Raw genomic sequence first — 16,229 nt, forward strand, 5'->3', positions numbered from 1 at the left:
ATACCTAGGTAGTCGTCTGTCCAATTGCTTGGGGGCTGATTCGTTCGCGGCCAGCTTCGGATGTGTCACGACCTGACCACTTTTTGGCGTGGAAATCGCGGGGAAATGGAGCCCGGCTCTCTCTCTGCTCCAGCGCTCGCGTGCGTGAGTGCGTGCACAATGCGCCGCCGTGCGGGCTGGCGGGTTCTTCTTCTTTCGCTGGAGTCTGGAAGTCTGGAACCTCTGGAGACGAGAGCGTGGAAACTGGAGACACGCAGCGAGATGAGATGCCGATGTGGAGATGTCCCAGGCTCGATTCTCAAAGTCCGTACGTAATGAGATGTCGGCAAAAGTAGTTTTGATCAAGTAATGGATGGAGTTTCTTTGCTGGAGTTACCAAACTCCCAAGCCGTGGATTCGCGGGGAAAGTGGTTTCCGGGGTAAGATAAACGAAGTATGCGTCAATTTCTTTTTGTCAATTCCGAGTTCATGCCTTTGCCGTGAAAAGCAACGTCTTCTCACTTCTTTCATATCGTCACCCCGGCAGTCTGTCTGTCTGGGATAAAGTGTGATTGCGACTGCGACCGCGCCGTTCAACGTGGCTTGCTGCAAAAGAGCGGCACGGGGAGAGAATCAGCCTTCGACGCCGGGCCGTTGGTGCTCATTGGCGACTGAACGAAATGGGTGACGCAAACCACATCCAACTTGCATCCGATGCCGACTGACGTTTTCCGATAGATACCTGCAATCCTGACGCGACTTGATCCTCACGTGCCTTGCCCTTCTCATAGGTCGCCGATCCATTGACGCAGACGTAGATCTTGTGGTGCTTGTCTCAGAGGAATGCCCACACGTCCAGGCCGGCCGGATTTGAGGTACAACCGTCACCCGGCTATCTCATCTCGGTGACGACTTTTAGGCTCTCCTCACGGAAAGCATCGAAAATATCCTAGCCAAGACTAAGCTGAATGTGAATAGTCGATAACCAACGTCTTTCTGCGCCCTGCAGCCTCATAGGGCTTCGGAAATCATGCTAGACAACTTGTCCGCCGGGGAGGGTTGAAGGGGGGAGGGGAGGCCTGGCTTCTACTGCCTATCTAAAGTAGTCATCCCCTCGGCGCGAGCGAGCATCGAGAGATAAGAAGCCGCCGCTATGCTACTGAATCGACCGGGAGACAAGGCAAGGCCAGGAAAGCGGCCAAGCCGTCCTCCCTTCCCGCCGCCCTTCAGGCTGCGCTGCGGGCGTTCAGCCCTGGAAGATGAGCTTGCCAACCGGAAACCTTTCCTCCTCCCAGCCTAGAGTGTTTGTGTGCGTGTGCCTTATCAGTCTGCAGCAGCCCTTGGCCATGCCATGGCGATCAATCAAACGGCCCAAGCCTCTGGGGGAAACCTGAGCTGGCAGCGGCAGTCCTTCTTCGTCCTCGCATTCCCGCAGACCACGGGCCGCAGACGAACGGGTAGATAGCCAGGGCTTCAGCGTCCAGGACCACGGTCGCCTCGCCTCCAGCTTCGATTTCGGAAGAGACTAGGCGATCGAGTCTGATGCGATCTTGGCGCATGAGTAAAATGTCCGAAGTTGTCGCTTCTCAACGCCTGTTTTTCAGCTGGTGATGCTAACATTGGTATGCGGCGACAACAACATCAACGACGCATCAAACGACGTCTGCTGGACATGATGTTTCCAACGAACCACCAATAATTAGATAATCAATCGAAATAAGGTATTTGCTGCACGGACATCGTTTGTCGTGAACTTTACCGCCGAATGCGAGTCTTCGAGGTTTTACTCGCGACAACTCCGAGTCGTTCGTTCTCATCGGATGTCGATCAGTTCATGATAGGAACCAGCACGGATGAAGGGCGCGGCTGCTCTGCAGACAGTCGTCGACGCTGATTTCCGATATCAGCCATATCCCGTAGCCATGTGAGATTGTCCCACCACACAGAGGGAAGAGTCCCCCAATTCGGAGCGGGTCTCAGAACCCGCTCGTTGCGATCTTCGGTCAGTCCGAATGCAGGAGACCCTCGTCTCGTCTCTCGTCCCACCCACATGTCCGTAGTGCTACAATTAAACTGGAGTCTGGAGAGATAAGAAGCGAGTGCAGAGGCCAACGTCAAACGCACGCCATTACGTACAAAATTCTTCTCGCGCACGAATGAGCACTTCACTTGGCTTCCCCAGAGGATGCTAATCCATCACCATGGATTGGATTGATGGTCCGGACACTGCCCACTTCCTCCACACCTGCTGTCGAAAGAAAGCGTGGGCCATGACACGGCGGCGGCGTGGATGGCTTCACCACGCATCACGTCGGCAGAACGAGTGTCTTTGAGAAAGCAATCAACTGCCAATTTCAAAGCCAACAAGACGTTGGTGGTGTGTTTCTGGTAGCGCAGCGCCTCTCGGTCCTAACCGAGGAATCGAAATCCCTACCACCGTTACCTTGTCACGCCATCAAGCGCGGTCTACTTGGCCTTATTCACTAGGCTCAGGGCTGTTCGGTTACCGTGTGGCTGCAGTACGCAGCCTCATCAGATATGCCCATAAACTGTGCGAGCTTGCATAGCAAAAGAAGCGCTAATTTGCATCCGTAAGGTAGGCACTGACTGATGCAGCCAAGGAGGCATGGAAAGGAGCTAGTTGCCGCTTCGAGGCCTCTTGACACGGAGCAATCTCGAATACGGGGCGTCTGCGACTGCCGTGCCGCCAATGTGGGTAATTTCTCATCATTACTGCCTGCCTCCTGGGGCTGGGAATGTTATGGTCGCGTTGGCGCTGCAACCGGACGCGGACTATACTGCAAGCCCAAATAGTTCGGCGAGATTGTTCGGACGAGCTGTTCACTTCATACTGACCGCAAGAGAAAAGGGAGGGGGGGGGGGGGAAGAGGTGCTGGTTCATCGAACGGGCCAAGATGTTCCTTGAGATGCGTCAACGTTGAAGTCTAGATGAATTCCAGCTCGCTCGCTCGAAAGAAGACTACTCAGGCAAGAGCTGGATGTAGCAATCTGAGATGCGGATGTACTGAGTCGTGTACGGAAACTCATTGCTCCATGTCGTTCAAATCCCAGTCCAAATAGCGCGTTCATGGCGACCGTACAAATGGAAGATTAGGTTACCTGCAATTGCGTGAGAAATTCGCGCTTGCGGCTTCATCCCAGGCCCAGGGAATTCCCTCTCCCGAGTCTCCCCCTCACACCCCTCTCCCCCTGACCGACACCGCACGCGGACTCACCTGGGTCAGCACACGCTCCTGGCTGTTTCCCCGAGTTCACCCCAATTAAACTGGACCCAACTTAGGTTCCTCACGCAAGGGTACGGATACATGGTGGGTACGGCAGCCCAATATTCGAACTGGATCCGCATATGTGTGGTGCTTCTGGCGTTAGCAGTGGGATCCATGATCCTGCGGCGTAGATAAGCATCCCGTTTCGAACTTCCACCTATTTGATACCGGAAGTATAGATAACGAAGCAAATGACTTCATATGCTGACTTTTAGGGTGCGACTCGCGGGAGTCTCAGCCAGAATCACAATGCCCCTCAGATTAACAAATCGAGATGCAGCGAAGCGTGTGAGTGACATTATTGGAGGGAGGGCCCGATGGAAGGACGCTAGAAGGACGAGTAGAAGGTCTTGATCTGCCTGGCCATGCAGCGATGCTGGGATTCGCATGTCACCCGCCGCCCAAAGGATGCGACCTACTGCAGCCATTGCAGAATGGTGGTCGCAGGGGATGATAGGGCGTTGGAAGTTGCCAATGGCCAGAGACCAAAATGACCGATATTCAGATTCAAGCAGGTTATTGGAATTGGCGGAGCGTGGGTCGCAGACATGTGGTGCTGCCATATTCGACCTTCCTGGTGCGAGAGACTAGAAGTTCTGCTCCCCCTTTGCCGTTCACACTGGACGGCTAGGAACTAAAGACTAGGTAAATAAGTAAGCTCACAAGTAAGGTAGACAGGCAAAGCTGGCAAAGCTGGCGCACTGATGGCTGGTTCGAAACGTGTCGGCCTATGGGACGAGCCGTGAGCACCATCAAACAGCTTATCGCATTGTCATCTGTCAAGGTCGGTTGATGTTGGTTCCGAATGCGCCGCAAGACGTAAAGTCGACATTCTGTCATTAACCCCGTTGACGAAGAGGCGTGGCAATTTTCACCCACGCCTCTTTAGCCGGGGAACGGGTAGGACCTCTGCCGGATGGGGGTCTGTCGCGGACATATCGTGTCTAGTCAGCCAAATTACATTATAACCAACTGTCGCAACCGACATGGCCGCGCGATAGGGCCTACGCCGGCGACGACGCGAAGTTGTCGTGTTCTGCAGGGAGGAATGGGAACACCGGGAGCTATCGACCAGGGGTGGGACCGATTCCACCTGCTGCGCAAGGTAGTACCATTCCCCTCTTGAACGCAGAAGAGAAAACTCCCCGTTCCAACTGTCTGTCATCGAAACGAAACGTAGTGCTGGACCGGCCAGCCATATGCCCTTGAAATCACGTCTGCGTTTTTCTTGCGCAAAGACTGGCCCGACAGGATTCCTTCCTTCGAAAAGAAACCATGATGTTGCGTGCATCTTTCGCATTGGATGATTTGCACCATCACAAGCCATCACGCGGTAGCGCCGCCAGTGCAGCATGGTCGCTCAAGTTGAGGCATCGAGGTCAGACTATGTGCCAGCCGCGGTCGTTGGCTCTGTCGGCTGCACGACGTCGGGGCTCTTCAAGGATGAGGGAAACCTGGGGCGGCCAAGATCAGCCCCCCTGGTCCACCCACACCACATGCATTCTCGGACCAGCCAGTTGTCTGGCCGGAGTCGACTTCTTGGCAACCCAAGCTCTTGAAAAGGAAGTTAGGGAACAGCCAGTTTCCGTGGATGCCGTGCCGAGGCGTGTAGCAAAAGCCGCTGCAACCCTGGCAAGAAGCCTGGTTGGACATCATGGGTGTGGCTTGCCTGCAGGATTTTCTTCCCGATGAGCCTCCTCGACTTCGACGATTTCCAGTGTAAGACAGAGTGACGGAATAGCAGCAGAGACTGTTGTGTACTACAGCACGCAGATTGCGATGCAGGCTAGCCTCCTGGCTTTGTCTCCAGCGTCGCGGACCTGGACCTCTGCGTGGGTCGTCTCCCCTCACCGACCCGGGCCCAAAGATTCGTGCTCTCCACTTCACATATGCCTCCCAGGGCCCCAGTTCCACAGACAGGTTCGAGAGGAGGAGGGTCGGACTGGATCCTGAGATAACGTTGAGGAGACAGCGCGCAATGAACAATGGGAGGGGCGGCCACTTTTTCGGAGCCATTTGCTAACGGCTTCAAGTGACAAGTTGCCCATTGGCCAACCAGCACAGCCCACGCTATCTGGGGGCTCTCAGACTTTCTCAGTCGCCCGCCTGGGGCGTACGCATATGTCTCGGTGCCACGGTGGAGAGCAGGGTGACATCCCATTGCTGTGGTTCTCGTCTCCCCCAGGTCACGGTCGCTGGCGACGGGGTCTCGTCCAAATCCACTTCGTTACGACTGCGATTGCGACTGCTTGCCCTTTCTTCGGCCGAATATGGGTTTGTACCCGCGCCTGGGTTCCTCGTTAGTGCATCATGCACATCGGAAAGCTGTCCGCAGCCAGCCCGCCTAACTCACCAGGCACCTCGTTCTCAGCTCGCCCAGACAGTAGTACTCCGTACGAATACAGAGGAGTAGACTCGACAACGACGGGGAAGGTTTCGCTCGTTCCCGCTGGCCTGCCGTAGGACTTGGTACGTATCGAAGCACGACCAAAAAGCCAAATCGCCTCCATCCCTCCCCCAAATCGTGTGCAAGAAGTAACGGGGGTTGCTGCCAGGATAGCCTGCCATATCCTGTCCTTGCCAAGATCTGCGTCTGTCGTCCGTCGAGAGGGGGGCAAAGTTGGATAGACCAGCTTGATACTCAATCGGCCCTGGACCCTCATCTCTCCCTCCTTCTCTTGTGTGTAATTTTCCATCGTCAACCAGGTGCAGCCTATCGGCTTTCCATGCATGACTGGATCCGCTTGCCGCCCTTGACAAGAACCCTTAGTCCTTGCGCGCCTGTTTCTGTCCTCTCGGTCGGCATTTCCTTCATAAACCTCCCCCTTCCCCCGTCCGATCTGGTTTGTCTCGTGCTCGACAGCCATCCCTCTCCGTCATTTTTGTTCTTCTCGGGCCCTCCTCCCGCAGCATTCATTTGTAACAGATACTGCTTGTCTGTATACCCCACAAAGCCGCGAAATCCATCGCCATGGCTGCACCAGAAGGGGTTGTGCCCACCAAGGTCGAGGCCGATGAGAAGGCCACCGGTGGCCTTCCTGGCTATGATACCGGCAGTGGACAGGAGATCCGAGGCGACATCAGCGAGGACAGCTGGGCAACACGCAATGGCCTGAATATGAAATCCTTCACGAAGAAGGAATATGGTCGCGGCATCGTCGAACTCGACCGCGCTATGAGCTCTCGCCATCTCCACATGATTGCCATTGGCGGTTCCATTGGTGCTGGTTTCTTCGTCGGTTCCGGTGGCGCTCTGAGCAAGGGTGTAGGTATACTGTCTTGGTTGTTGACGGCGGTTTCTGACGCACAAGCAGGGTCCCGGTTCGCTCTTGATCGACTTCGTTCTCGTGGGTATCATGATGTTCAACGTCGGTAAGTTTCATCCCGCTGCCAACCCCGCAAAAGGGAGAGGTCCTGACATCATGCAGTGTATGCCTTGGGTGAACTCGCTGTTATGTATCCCGTCTCTGGTGGCTTCTACACGTACTCGACTCGCTTCATCGATCCTTCGTGGGGCTTCGCCATGGGCTGGAATTACGTTTTCCAGTGGGCCATCGTGCTACCGCTTGAGTTGACTGTCTCTGGCCTTGTTGTCGCATACTGGAATGACTCTGTCAACGTGGCCGTTTGGATCACACTTTTCCTCGTCGTCATCATCATCATCAACATTTTTGGATCTATAGGATACGCCGAGGAGGAGTTTTGGTCGTCCTGCCTCAAGCTCGGAGCCACTGTCGTCTTCATGATCATCTGTCTCGTCCTCGTCCTCGGTGGCGGACCGTCCAGCGGCAGATACAGCGAATACCAGGGTGCGAAGACGTGGTATGACCCGGGCGCATTCCGCAACGGTTTCAAGGGTTTCTGTTCCGTCTTCGTCACGGCCGCTTTCTCCTTCTCCGGTACCGAGTTGGTCGGTCTTGCTGCCGCCGAGGCCAAGAACCCCGTCAAGACACTTCCCGGTGCCATTAAGCAGGTATTCTGGCGTATTTCGCTCTTCTACATTTTGGGCCTGTTCTTTGTCGGTCTGTTGATTCCCTCTGACGACCCTGCGCTGCTCTCCGAGTCTGCCTACTCTGACGTCAAGGCCTCTCCTTTTGTGTTGGTCGGCAAGTACGCCGGTCTCGTGGGTTTCGACCACTTCATGAACGTTGTCATCCTCGTCTCTGTCGTGTCGATCGGTGTGTCTGGCGTTTACGGTGGTTCGCGTACCCTCACTGCCCTGGCCCAGCAGGGCTATGCGCCCAAGATCTTTACCTATATTGACAGATCAGGACGCCCGCTGCCTTCTGTGCTGGCTGTCATCATTTTCTCGCCTTTGGCATATATCAACCTTAGCGCGAGCGGCCCTGTTGTGTTTGACTGGCTGTTGGCTCTTTCTGGTCTGGCTGCGGTCTTCACCTGGGGATCCATTTGCCTGGCGCACATTCGCTTCCGTAAGGCGTGGGCCTACCACGGTCACACCGTTGATGAGATCCCGTTCAAGGCCATTGGTGGCGTTACTGGCTCCTGGATCGGACTCTTCCTCTGTTTCATCGTGCTTGCTGCTCAGGTATGTGAAAGTTCTTTCGACGGGATCAGATGTTGCATGCTAACAAGAATCCACAGTTCTACACTGCCATTGCTCCCCCTGGAACGACCGAGCTCAACGACGCTGAAGGCTTCTTCAAGTCGTACCTCGCCCTTCCCGTTGTCATCGTTTTCTGGCTTGGTGGCTTCTTCTGGAAGCGCACTGGCTGGCTCCGTACCGCCCAGATGGATGTCGACACTGGCCGCCGTGAACTTGACTGGGACGAGATCCACGCATACCGTGCACACATCGCTTCGCTCCCTGCATGGAGGCGCGTTCTCCACAAGGTGTGGTAGACAGCTTTGGTGTTTGCCAAAGGAGGAACTGCGTGCTACTGCACATTCATGTATTTTAATCAAAATCCTGCGTTGAAGATGATCAGGATGGGACCAACGTCCTGGTAATTGTTAGCAAAATGAAGATACCACAAGTGCTTTTACATCAACGTTGCTTCATACTAACATCTTAGCACGCATGGAAAGTATCTGGTGCATTCCATGCTCTCACTGCATGGTGGCTAGGACAATACGAAGTGGATTTTCTGCGTATTCGGCCGCAAACTGCTGCATAAAGAGATCTGGTTGGCAATTCTGGAGTCGTGGGTTGTAGTGCGGTTATAAGCCCGGAAGCTGTGCCGCCAACCAAGAGAATGCCAAGGGCTAGTGTGTGCCTTATCTCGGAGAGCAGCAGCAGTTCAGCGGTGGTCCATGCCAACAGCAGCGATAACACAAGGTAGGCGAGTGTTGTTGGTGAAGATCAAAACGACCAGCCCAGAAGAGCAGGTGATACCTGATTGCCGGACAGCGGTAACTGGAGATGGTTGGTCCGGCTTGTTTGATATCTCTCGGCGTAGGGGGTTCACGGTCGACAGATAGTTCTTGGGAAGATGGCCTAGCCGGATTCAGCGACCCATCCCGAGGAACTGACAGGGCCAGAAGAACACCTAATAAAATCGGAATGCGAGATCGGGCGGCGGCACGGTGATTCTGAGGTCTAGTGAGGATTTTCGGGCTGGTCAATCAGCTAGATAGATGTTGCCGCATTGGTGATGATTAGACGTTTCTGTCAGTCGTAGTTGGAGTCAGCCGGGCAATTGTGAAGTTGGACGGAGTATCCCCGGGCCGGAGAGGATTGATGGAACCTAACGGAATGGAATAATTCTAGGTTTTCGAGGGAAGGAACAATTGAGTGAATAGGAGACCGGGAAAGAGCCTACCAACGGCTGCTTCATCGTGACCTTTTGCCAAAAGATCAAAAAGACGGCTGCTGGTCTTCATTTAAACAACACTCTCAATCTGCGTGGCAGGGTGACAAAAACGCCTTAGCTCACCATACATAGCGTTGACTGCATGTCATTTCGGCGCCCTTTGACACACGTCTCCCCACAACCGCCCCGCTGAAGAACATGTCAAGCCCCACGGCTGAATTTATGAATTGCCTCTTGGGTAAGAGACAGGCAATTTTCGCCCCCACTCGCTGCTTGCACGCTTTCACTGATGGTCGCAATTACTTCTGGGATCTTACTCTGACGCTTTTGAGCTGAGAGGACACCGTGCTTCGGCAGAGCCTGACTTCGTACCGAGCGTAAAAACATCTACTAGCCCAGCCTCCCAGAGATGACTTTTACCACACTGCTGTCAATAGCTTAGGTAATGTAATCCTATCATCAAGCATCCTTACACAACTTGCCTTCATGAGATCTGTTTGACTGGCTCATGTTTCCTCCCACTCGAGCCTCTCGAGGTATGTCTACCCTGATGAAGAGCCCATCTGTATGCCTTAGAAGGCGTCGCGAGGCCTGTCTGCAAGAAAGCGATATATTCTCGAGGTACTCATTATTCGGGAATATGTCGAACTTACACGAGACGAGCATAAGAATCTACTGAGGAAACTGTGCTGTGTGGAATACATGGTACCTAGTACGCAAAACAAGTAAGAGAAAGGTGCATCGATAGCACTCTCTGCAGAATGACAGACAGACCAAAACATGTAACATGGTCTCAAATGGCATTATCACCTCTGAAATCGAATCACATAGAATTACATTCATATCCCTCGCGATTGCAAAATGTTCTTTTCCCTCACCTCTCCACCAAGGTACATTCAGCGCGGGCGTCAAACGGCAGAGAGCCGGCCGGCAGGTACAGAAAGTGGGACGCTGTACTCGGCCATGTGGGTCCCTCAGCCGCAGTGCGCCCCCGAGTTTTGCGCAGCGGCGCACAACTCACCACCGCCATTTCCCCCTTCAAAGCTGAGGATCTCAATCTGAGCATCTCACCCATCCCCAAGCTCCTGTTCCATCTCACTTTCGAATCTGATCCGTTCGATCCAGCGGCTGAACATCGGCTTCACTCTTTTGGAATCGGCCTCAGCTTACCTCGCCGTACAAACAGGGCCTGGACACAACGCGCCACAATGAGCCCTCCGTCCCCAAGCAAGGGCAAGGCTCCCAACATCGATGATGGAGACCTGTCCGACGGGTCATCTCAACCAAGCGACGCAGAATGCGTTGATGCCGAAGTTGTCTCTCCAAAATTGCTAGAAGGAGATAAAAGGCCGGATCCGACTGTTTCCGCTCAACCCCCGACTCGAAGCTCTCTGCGGGCCACCCAGGAGATGCAAGGCGAGAAATCTGTCAAGCTAGAACGACTTTCACCAAGTTTGCAGCGAGGCAGCAGTATAGACTCATCCGCATTTGATGCCGAGTTTGCTCCTTCGGAGACTGGCCACAAATCTTCCCCATCTTCAGATTTGATAAAGAAACAGGAGAAAAAGAAGGTCAAAGATATGGGCGCTGTTGGGCTTGAGGCAGTTTATGCGGCTGCTCTGGGGGAAGACGCCAAAAACCTTTCATTGGATGCCGACCGAAAAGTCAAGTCAGAATTCCCACCGAGTGATATTACGATCCAGCCTGGGCAGGCCTCCGGTCACCCGTCCCTCGAGAGATCTAGAAGGATGTCTGAAGGCGACACCGAGAGCAGCGCGTCCAATGCAGAGGATGAGCCAGAGAATCAGAACGAAGACCGTACAAAGAAGGTCCAACGCCTCATAGTCGATAGGATCATGTCCTCATTCATGAGTTGGCTGGACATAAGGAAGCAAGTTAAGCAAGAGGAGCAGGAGCATGAGAGTGAGTCTCAAATTGAGGAAGGCTTGTTGGGGGCTGCCCCTGGCGGCGATGCTGCAGATGATGCTCTCTACGAGTCCAGTCCGACAATGCTAGCAAGTGTTGCTACTAGTGCGACGAGCTCTTCAAGAGGACATGAACTCGAAAGCTTCATGTATCGTCAAGTTCAAGCTCCCAGAGCTCCTGCACCCGTCACTCGCCACAGGAACTCGAACATTGCCCTCCCACCGCCGCCTCCGCGAAACTCATCTATAGCATTAGCTGTAGGAGCAGATTCATCTAGAGGATCGGCTCCTATAGGAATATCACCGCCGCCAGTGGGACAGGGGTCGCAACTATCTGCGACTTATGTGCCAAGTTCCGATTCAATGGTAGATTTTGCGGGGCTACCACCACTGGCATCAGCGGCACCACCAGCAGCCCCAGCACTCATATCACCACAACAGGCGCAGCCGCGATCAGGCTACACTGCTAGGGGGGCAAGCGAGGTCGAAGAAGTCTCACATTCTAGCAAACGGAGTGCTGCTCCAGCATCAGCATCCCGGTCCTTTGTCTCGGAAGCGTTGTTTGAATCTATAGGAGCCTCCGCACCTTCGCGCCGTGCAAAAGCTCCACGGCAGACGTCGGCAGAGAAAGGAGCGGGTGGCACCAGCAAAGTGGCTATGCACACAGGCAAAAGGGGGCGTAAGGGAAACCCGACGAGAAATCACGACAGGTCGGCAGGCGGTCAAGCGCCAGACGAAGAAGAAGAGGAGGAGGGCGATGAGAATCAACTGCCCCGAGCAAAACTGTCAAAAGTCCAGGAAGACACGATTGTGGGCGCAAAACTTGCGTGTCCCTTTTTCAAGCACAACCCAAGGAAGTACAAAACCCAGCGACCGTGCTGCGGGCCAGGCTGGGACCAAGTCCACCGTATCAAGTACGTGTATCCTCTCTTCTCACACGAACTCACTGCTGACCACTCGCCAGGGAGCACATTTATCGCAAGCACTCTCTTCCCAAGTTCTCGTGCCCGCGATGCTCGCAGTCTTTCGAGACCCAACTGGCTCTGCAAGCTCACGCCCGCTCGCTGGACGCCTGTGACGTACGCGAACCGGAGGTCTTGGATGGTATCACGCAGGATCAGGAGAAGAAGCTCCGTTCCCGGAAGAAGACGTCGGCCAAAGAGCTCACTGAAGCAGAGAAGTGGATTCAGGTCTACCTTATCCTCTTCCCCGACGTGCGAGAGCGAGAGATTCCGTCACCGTGTAAGTTTATGCTCCTAGCGATGGAAGCAGGGACTGGTGCTAATTCTTGCAGACCATAATGCAGAGGACGCCGAGATGAATCTGGGAGGCTACGAAGACTATCTTCGCCGTGAACTTCCACCGCTGGTCCGCCGACAGCTCGAAAAAGAGGTCGAGCGTGAGCTGAGTTTCGTCGAGGAAGGGATGAAGCAAAAGGTCATTGACATTGCTCGGAATCTCCAGCTCACGCTGTTCAAGGGCTATCAACAGCTTGAGAACCAAGAGCGAGGACTGCAAGACCCGCCGAGTGTTGATGCGTCCTCAAGCTCCGAGACGGGAGCGTCTTTCTTCACGGCGACGGACACTTCGCCGTCAACCATGACGACCAGCGGCACAACGCCTGAGATTCCAGATCCGTTAGACATATTCGGTGACCCCTCCATTCCGGACTTCGACTTTAATTTTCTTGCCGAGGTTTCTTATCCAGAGTCACTGTCGCCCTCCAAGGGACAGGATTTGGACTTGGGGTTCAATCAGTCTTTTGCGACCCAAGAACCAGCTACGATCACACCAGGGATGGAGATGCTCGGGGCACAGCAACACGATATGCCATACTACGGAGTAGATGACTACCAAGATCCAAATAGCCAGAGGATAGAGGCGGGCATTCTAAGTTATCTTCCATGAGCTTTCGGGCACGGCGCTCCCTTTGCTGCACTCTTATTGCTTTGTCCTATTTTCCATTGAGGCAGTACTTAAGATACCCAAACATTCTTTCATCAATTCATCAGTTTTTGCGTTGTATTATGGGAGTGTCAGTTCGCAACGATGTCACAAAGCTGTCGTATCTAGCCTATGGACATCTCACCACAGGCAATGGTTTATTTCGCCGCAGCCCCGGCGCAAACCTAAGGCACGGGGTCCCGGGGTGCAAGTCCGGAGATAAGCGGGCCAGCCAAAGACCGGGAGCCCGGATTCCAGGAGCTCTCGAATTAAGGTTTATCTGCTTACGTTGACTGCATATTGTGGAGTTATTGCACACTTAGTGACTTGCTGCTTGTTTTCTCCCTGCTGTACGATTCATTTCCGTCTCCGTCTCTAGCCAACTTACCGGGACCTATTGTTGATAGATGCTTACGTTGACTGCAGCTGAGCCAGCCGGCACTGCAAGTAGATCCAAGACCATAATACATTACAGAGTCATATATATAACGTCAATAATCATGAAGCAAGTAAAAGGAGTCGTTTCCAAGTCCTGTAAACGTCTCAAGCACTTCGAAATCCAGTAAGATGGGCAGCGCATTGAGTAATATGTTCCCGCCAAAGGCCAGCTTCACCGAAGCAAATTTGCCTGATCAAAGCGACAAGGTACCTTTCATGTTTTATACCCATCATTTATACTGGTTCAGGACTAACATACATAGGTGTTCATCGTCACAGGAAGTTCAGGTGGCCTAGGAAAAGAACTTACCAAAATCCTCTACCAAAAGAACGCCAAAATCTACATGGCGTGTCGGTCTGAAGCCAAGACCGCAGCCGTGATCAAGGAACTGAAGGAATTGTATCCCAACTCCCAAGGCCACGCCGAGTACCTCCACCTGGATCTGAATGATTTGACCACGATCAAACAATCTGCCCAAGAATTTCTCAGCAAGGAAACTCGTCTTGACGTCCTCTGGAACAACGCCGGTGTCATGACTCCGCCGCCGGGTTCCAAGACCGCCCAGGGCTACGAGCTGCAACTGGGCACCAACAATCTCGCTCCATTCCTGTTTACCCACTTCCTCCACCCAGTGCTGTCTGGCACGGCCAAGGTTGCACCAAAAGACTCCGTCCGAGTTGTCTGGGTGTCTTCTAGCACGGCGGCCATGGCACCGAAGCCTCCAATCGACTTCAACAATATGGATTATGCAAAGGATGAGGGCCAGGTACAAAAGTACGCGAGGAGCAAGGCTGGTAACGTCTTGCACGGAACGGAGTTTGCGAGAAGAGTATCTGGAGAAGGAATCATTAGCGTTGTAAGCTGGACACCGTTCGTGAGCCGATGAATGTATGCAGTTGTTAACGGCGACGGCAGAGTCTTGACCCCGGAATTTTCATGACGGATCTGCAACGAACCATGCCGCTGTGGCAGCGGATCATTGTGGTAAGTTCTGCCCAGAGAACTTTGTAACTCCTCCATCTCTAACCACCTCTCGATGTGTCCTCTAGAAATTCCTCGCGCATAAGCCAATCAATGGCGCATACACCGAGCTCTTTGCCGGTTTAAGTCCTACGATTACGGAGAAGAACAACGGTGGCTGGGGTAAGTCACTCTGATTTTGAAGTGTTGTATCCAATGCTGACGACAACTCTAGTGGTTCCCTTTGGTCGACTCGCAGCTGGACGAGAAGATCTCCGTGACAAGGAGCTAGGCAAGAAGTACTGGGAGTGGACGGAGAAACAGCTGAAGCCATATATTTCCTGATGGATTTGATGCTACCCTATCATGATTTCTCATGTTTCTCTTTGTATCCCTTTCTTGTCCTCTCTATGCATAAAGTAGTAACTAGAACATAACTTCCTAGGGAAGTTTGCGAAATCCATACAGAGGCGTATTGCATCTTGTCATTCATAAGGTTTCCCGCCTCCTAGCAGCCCCGCAAGCCCCTCCACCAAGCACTGGTCTGTACCATGCCGTCTTTATCGTCTCTTATAACTCCCTTCCATTTCTCCAGGAACCATGGCATCGCTTCCCAGCTGCGGCCATCCCACGGCACACCATTTCCACGCCCATGCATAGAACCCATTGCGGAGCCCCAGCATCGAACTCCCCCGCCCAGCATGTCGATACAGAGGTCGTCCTCGTCTATCTGCGGTGAGGCTCCAGAAGCGAGTACGATGGCGCTGGAGCGGAAAGATGGCCAGGGTATCAAGTCAAAGCAAGGGTGATGAGCCCGAGAACGCTGGATGAAGGTCGGTCTCAGATCCGGGGTGATCTTTTGAAGAGCTGTGTCATCGTCGCTCGGGTCGTTATCATGCTCGCTCAGCCGACTGTGATCAACGCTGTAGAATAGTGACTGCGCGTTCTCGTCCATTAGATACTCTGTCGTTATGCTGAGCTGAGCTGCTATCGCGCGCATTGCCGACGCATATGACATCGAGTTTAGATGAATGACGTCTCTGGAGGGTCTAGGATAAGTCGGCTGGAGCCATTCAAGTGCCGGCTGTTCATTCGGTGCCGTAAGATGAGCTAGTATCGTAAGGCCAGCAACGACGACCTGCCGCATATCGACATTGCCGCATCGCGCTTTCACGGCTGCGATCCACTCACGAGATGACAGCGATAAGGCACTCTCGTACAGTACCGGATCCATGGAGTATCCTATGGCTATCAACCCGTACTTCACTACGTCACGAAGTGTAAAGTTTTCCCTCACCATGATACCCCAACCTTTCTTATTTTCATGTGCTGAGAGGGATAGTAACGCCTGGTAAATGTCCGAAGCTGTAAGGTTGCATGAAGCGGTATACGCCTCCACCTTGTTATTTGATGACTCGGCTACCGCATAGCGAGTAGGAGGGCAAATCGAAACCTCCTTGACGCAGTCTTGCGCTGCTGGTTCTTGCGTTACCCACGCAGCGGCGACCATCTGCTCCAGATGCCGAACCTTAGTCTTCTGCCTCGCGCCTAATTTTTGAGTAAGCAAGATACACCATATGCGAGTTTCTTGGGTTGCATACGGTATGCCCGCTGAGCGTCGGCATTCTGGCGCTTCCGACGGTCCTTCGCATCAGGCATCTTTCTGCGCGGCATTTTGACGTGGTTGTCACAATAGCTGAACCTGAACTACCAACTGAATGGGTTCTGCAATCGTTGAAACACATACGAAAGAGGATCGAACTGTATCTCAACAGATTGACAAATTCAAATTTACTGTTAGAATGCTGTACAAGTGGCTTGACTGGAGGAGGTTTAGTGAGTTTGCGTTGCGGACTTTGAGTACAACCTAATCTCCGCAATGTCCGGGTGCCAAGTTAGGTGTATTCGAATGCCTCGAACG

At 53.4% G+C, this 16,229-nt stretch overlaps 6 protein-coding genes across 6 annotated transcripts; 3 read left to right on the forward strand and 3 right to left on the reverse strand.

Moving 5' to 3' along the window:
* Window positions 1-4,548: 4,548 nt before the first annotated feature.
* BDZ83DRAFT_461116 (uncharacterized protein) lies at window positions 4,549-5,458 on the reverse strand. Its single transcript, XM_060503235.1, has one exon. The coding sequence runs from the start codon at window positions 5,280-5,282 to the stop codon at window positions 4,704-4,706; it is 579 nt and encodes a 192-aa protein (XP_060361543.1). The 5' UTR covers window positions 5,283-5,458; the 3' UTR covers window positions 4,549-4,703.
* On the reverse strand, window positions 5,290-6,220 carry BDZ83DRAFT_461140 (uncharacterized protein). Its single transcript, XM_060503236.1, has 2 exons — window positions 5,620-6,220; window positions 5,290-5,554 (listed from the first exon to the last, which is right to left on the reverse strand). The coding sequence occupies exons 1-2, from the start codon at window positions 6,131-6,133 to the stop codon at window positions 5,361-5,363; spliced, it is 708 nt and encodes a 235-aa protein (XP_060361544.1). The 5' UTR covers window positions 6,134-6,220; the 3' UTR covers window positions 5,290-5,360.
* BDZ83DRAFT_631983 (amino acid permease-domain-containing protein) lies at window positions 6,061-8,521 on the forward strand. Its single transcript, XM_060508933.1, has 5 exons — window positions 6,061-6,531; window positions 6,581-6,637; window positions 6,694-8,230; window positions 8,296-8,393; window positions 8,504-8,521. Exons 1-3 carry the CDS (start codon window positions 6,238-6,240, stop codon window positions 8,203-8,205), a joined length of 1,863 nt encoding a protein of 620 aa, XP_060361545.1. The 5' UTR covers window positions 6,061-6,237; the 3' UTR covers window positions 8,206-8,230; window positions 8,296-8,393; window positions 8,504-8,521.
* Window positions 8,522-10,788: 2,267 nt separating this feature from the next.
* On the forward strand, window positions 10,789-12,873 carry BDZ83DRAFT_722103 (uncharacterized protein; the record flags this gene model as incomplete). Its single annotated transcript, XM_060512439.1, has 3 exons — window positions 10,789-11,879; window positions 11,930-12,207; window positions 12,260-12,873. The coding sequence occupies 3 exons, from the start codon at window positions 10,789-10,791 to the stop codon at window positions 12,871-12,873; spliced, it is 1,983 nt and encodes a 660-aa protein (XP_060361546.1).
* Window positions 12,874-13,175: 302 nt separating this feature from the next.
* Window positions 13,176-14,735, forward strand: BDZ83DRAFT_461148 (short-chain dehydrogenase). Its single transcript, XM_060503237.1, has 5 exons — window positions 13,176-13,554; window positions 13,611-14,204; window positions 14,264-14,332; window positions 14,398-14,491; window positions 14,544-14,735. The coding sequence occupies exons 1-5, from the start codon at window positions 13,477-13,479 to the stop codon at window positions 14,651-14,653; spliced, it is 945 nt and encodes a 314-aa protein (XP_060361547.1). The 5' UTR covers window positions 13,176-13,476; the 3' UTR covers window positions 14,654-14,735.
* BDZ83DRAFT_705981 (uncharacterized protein) lies at window positions 14,486-16,126 on the reverse strand. Its single transcript, XM_060511519.1, has 2 exons — window positions 15,910-16,126; window positions 14,486-15,856 (listed from the first exon to the last, which is right to left on the reverse strand). The coding sequence occupies exons 1-2, from the start codon at window positions 15,980-15,982 to the stop codon at window positions 14,817-14,819; spliced, it is 1,113 nt and encodes a 370-aa protein (XP_060361548.1). The 5' UTR covers window positions 15,983-16,126; the 3' UTR covers window positions 14,486-14,816.
* Between the last annotated feature and the right edge of the window lie 103 nt (window positions 16,127-16,229).

This window comes from Colletotrichum acutatum, assembly GCF_030867785.1.
Source record: "Colletotrichum acutatum strain CBS 112980 chromosome Unknown BDZ83scaffold_95, whole genome shotgun sequence".
NCBI lineage: Eukaryota > Fungi > Ascomycota > Sordariomycetes > Glomerellales > Glomerellaceae > Colletotrichum > Colletotrichum acutatum.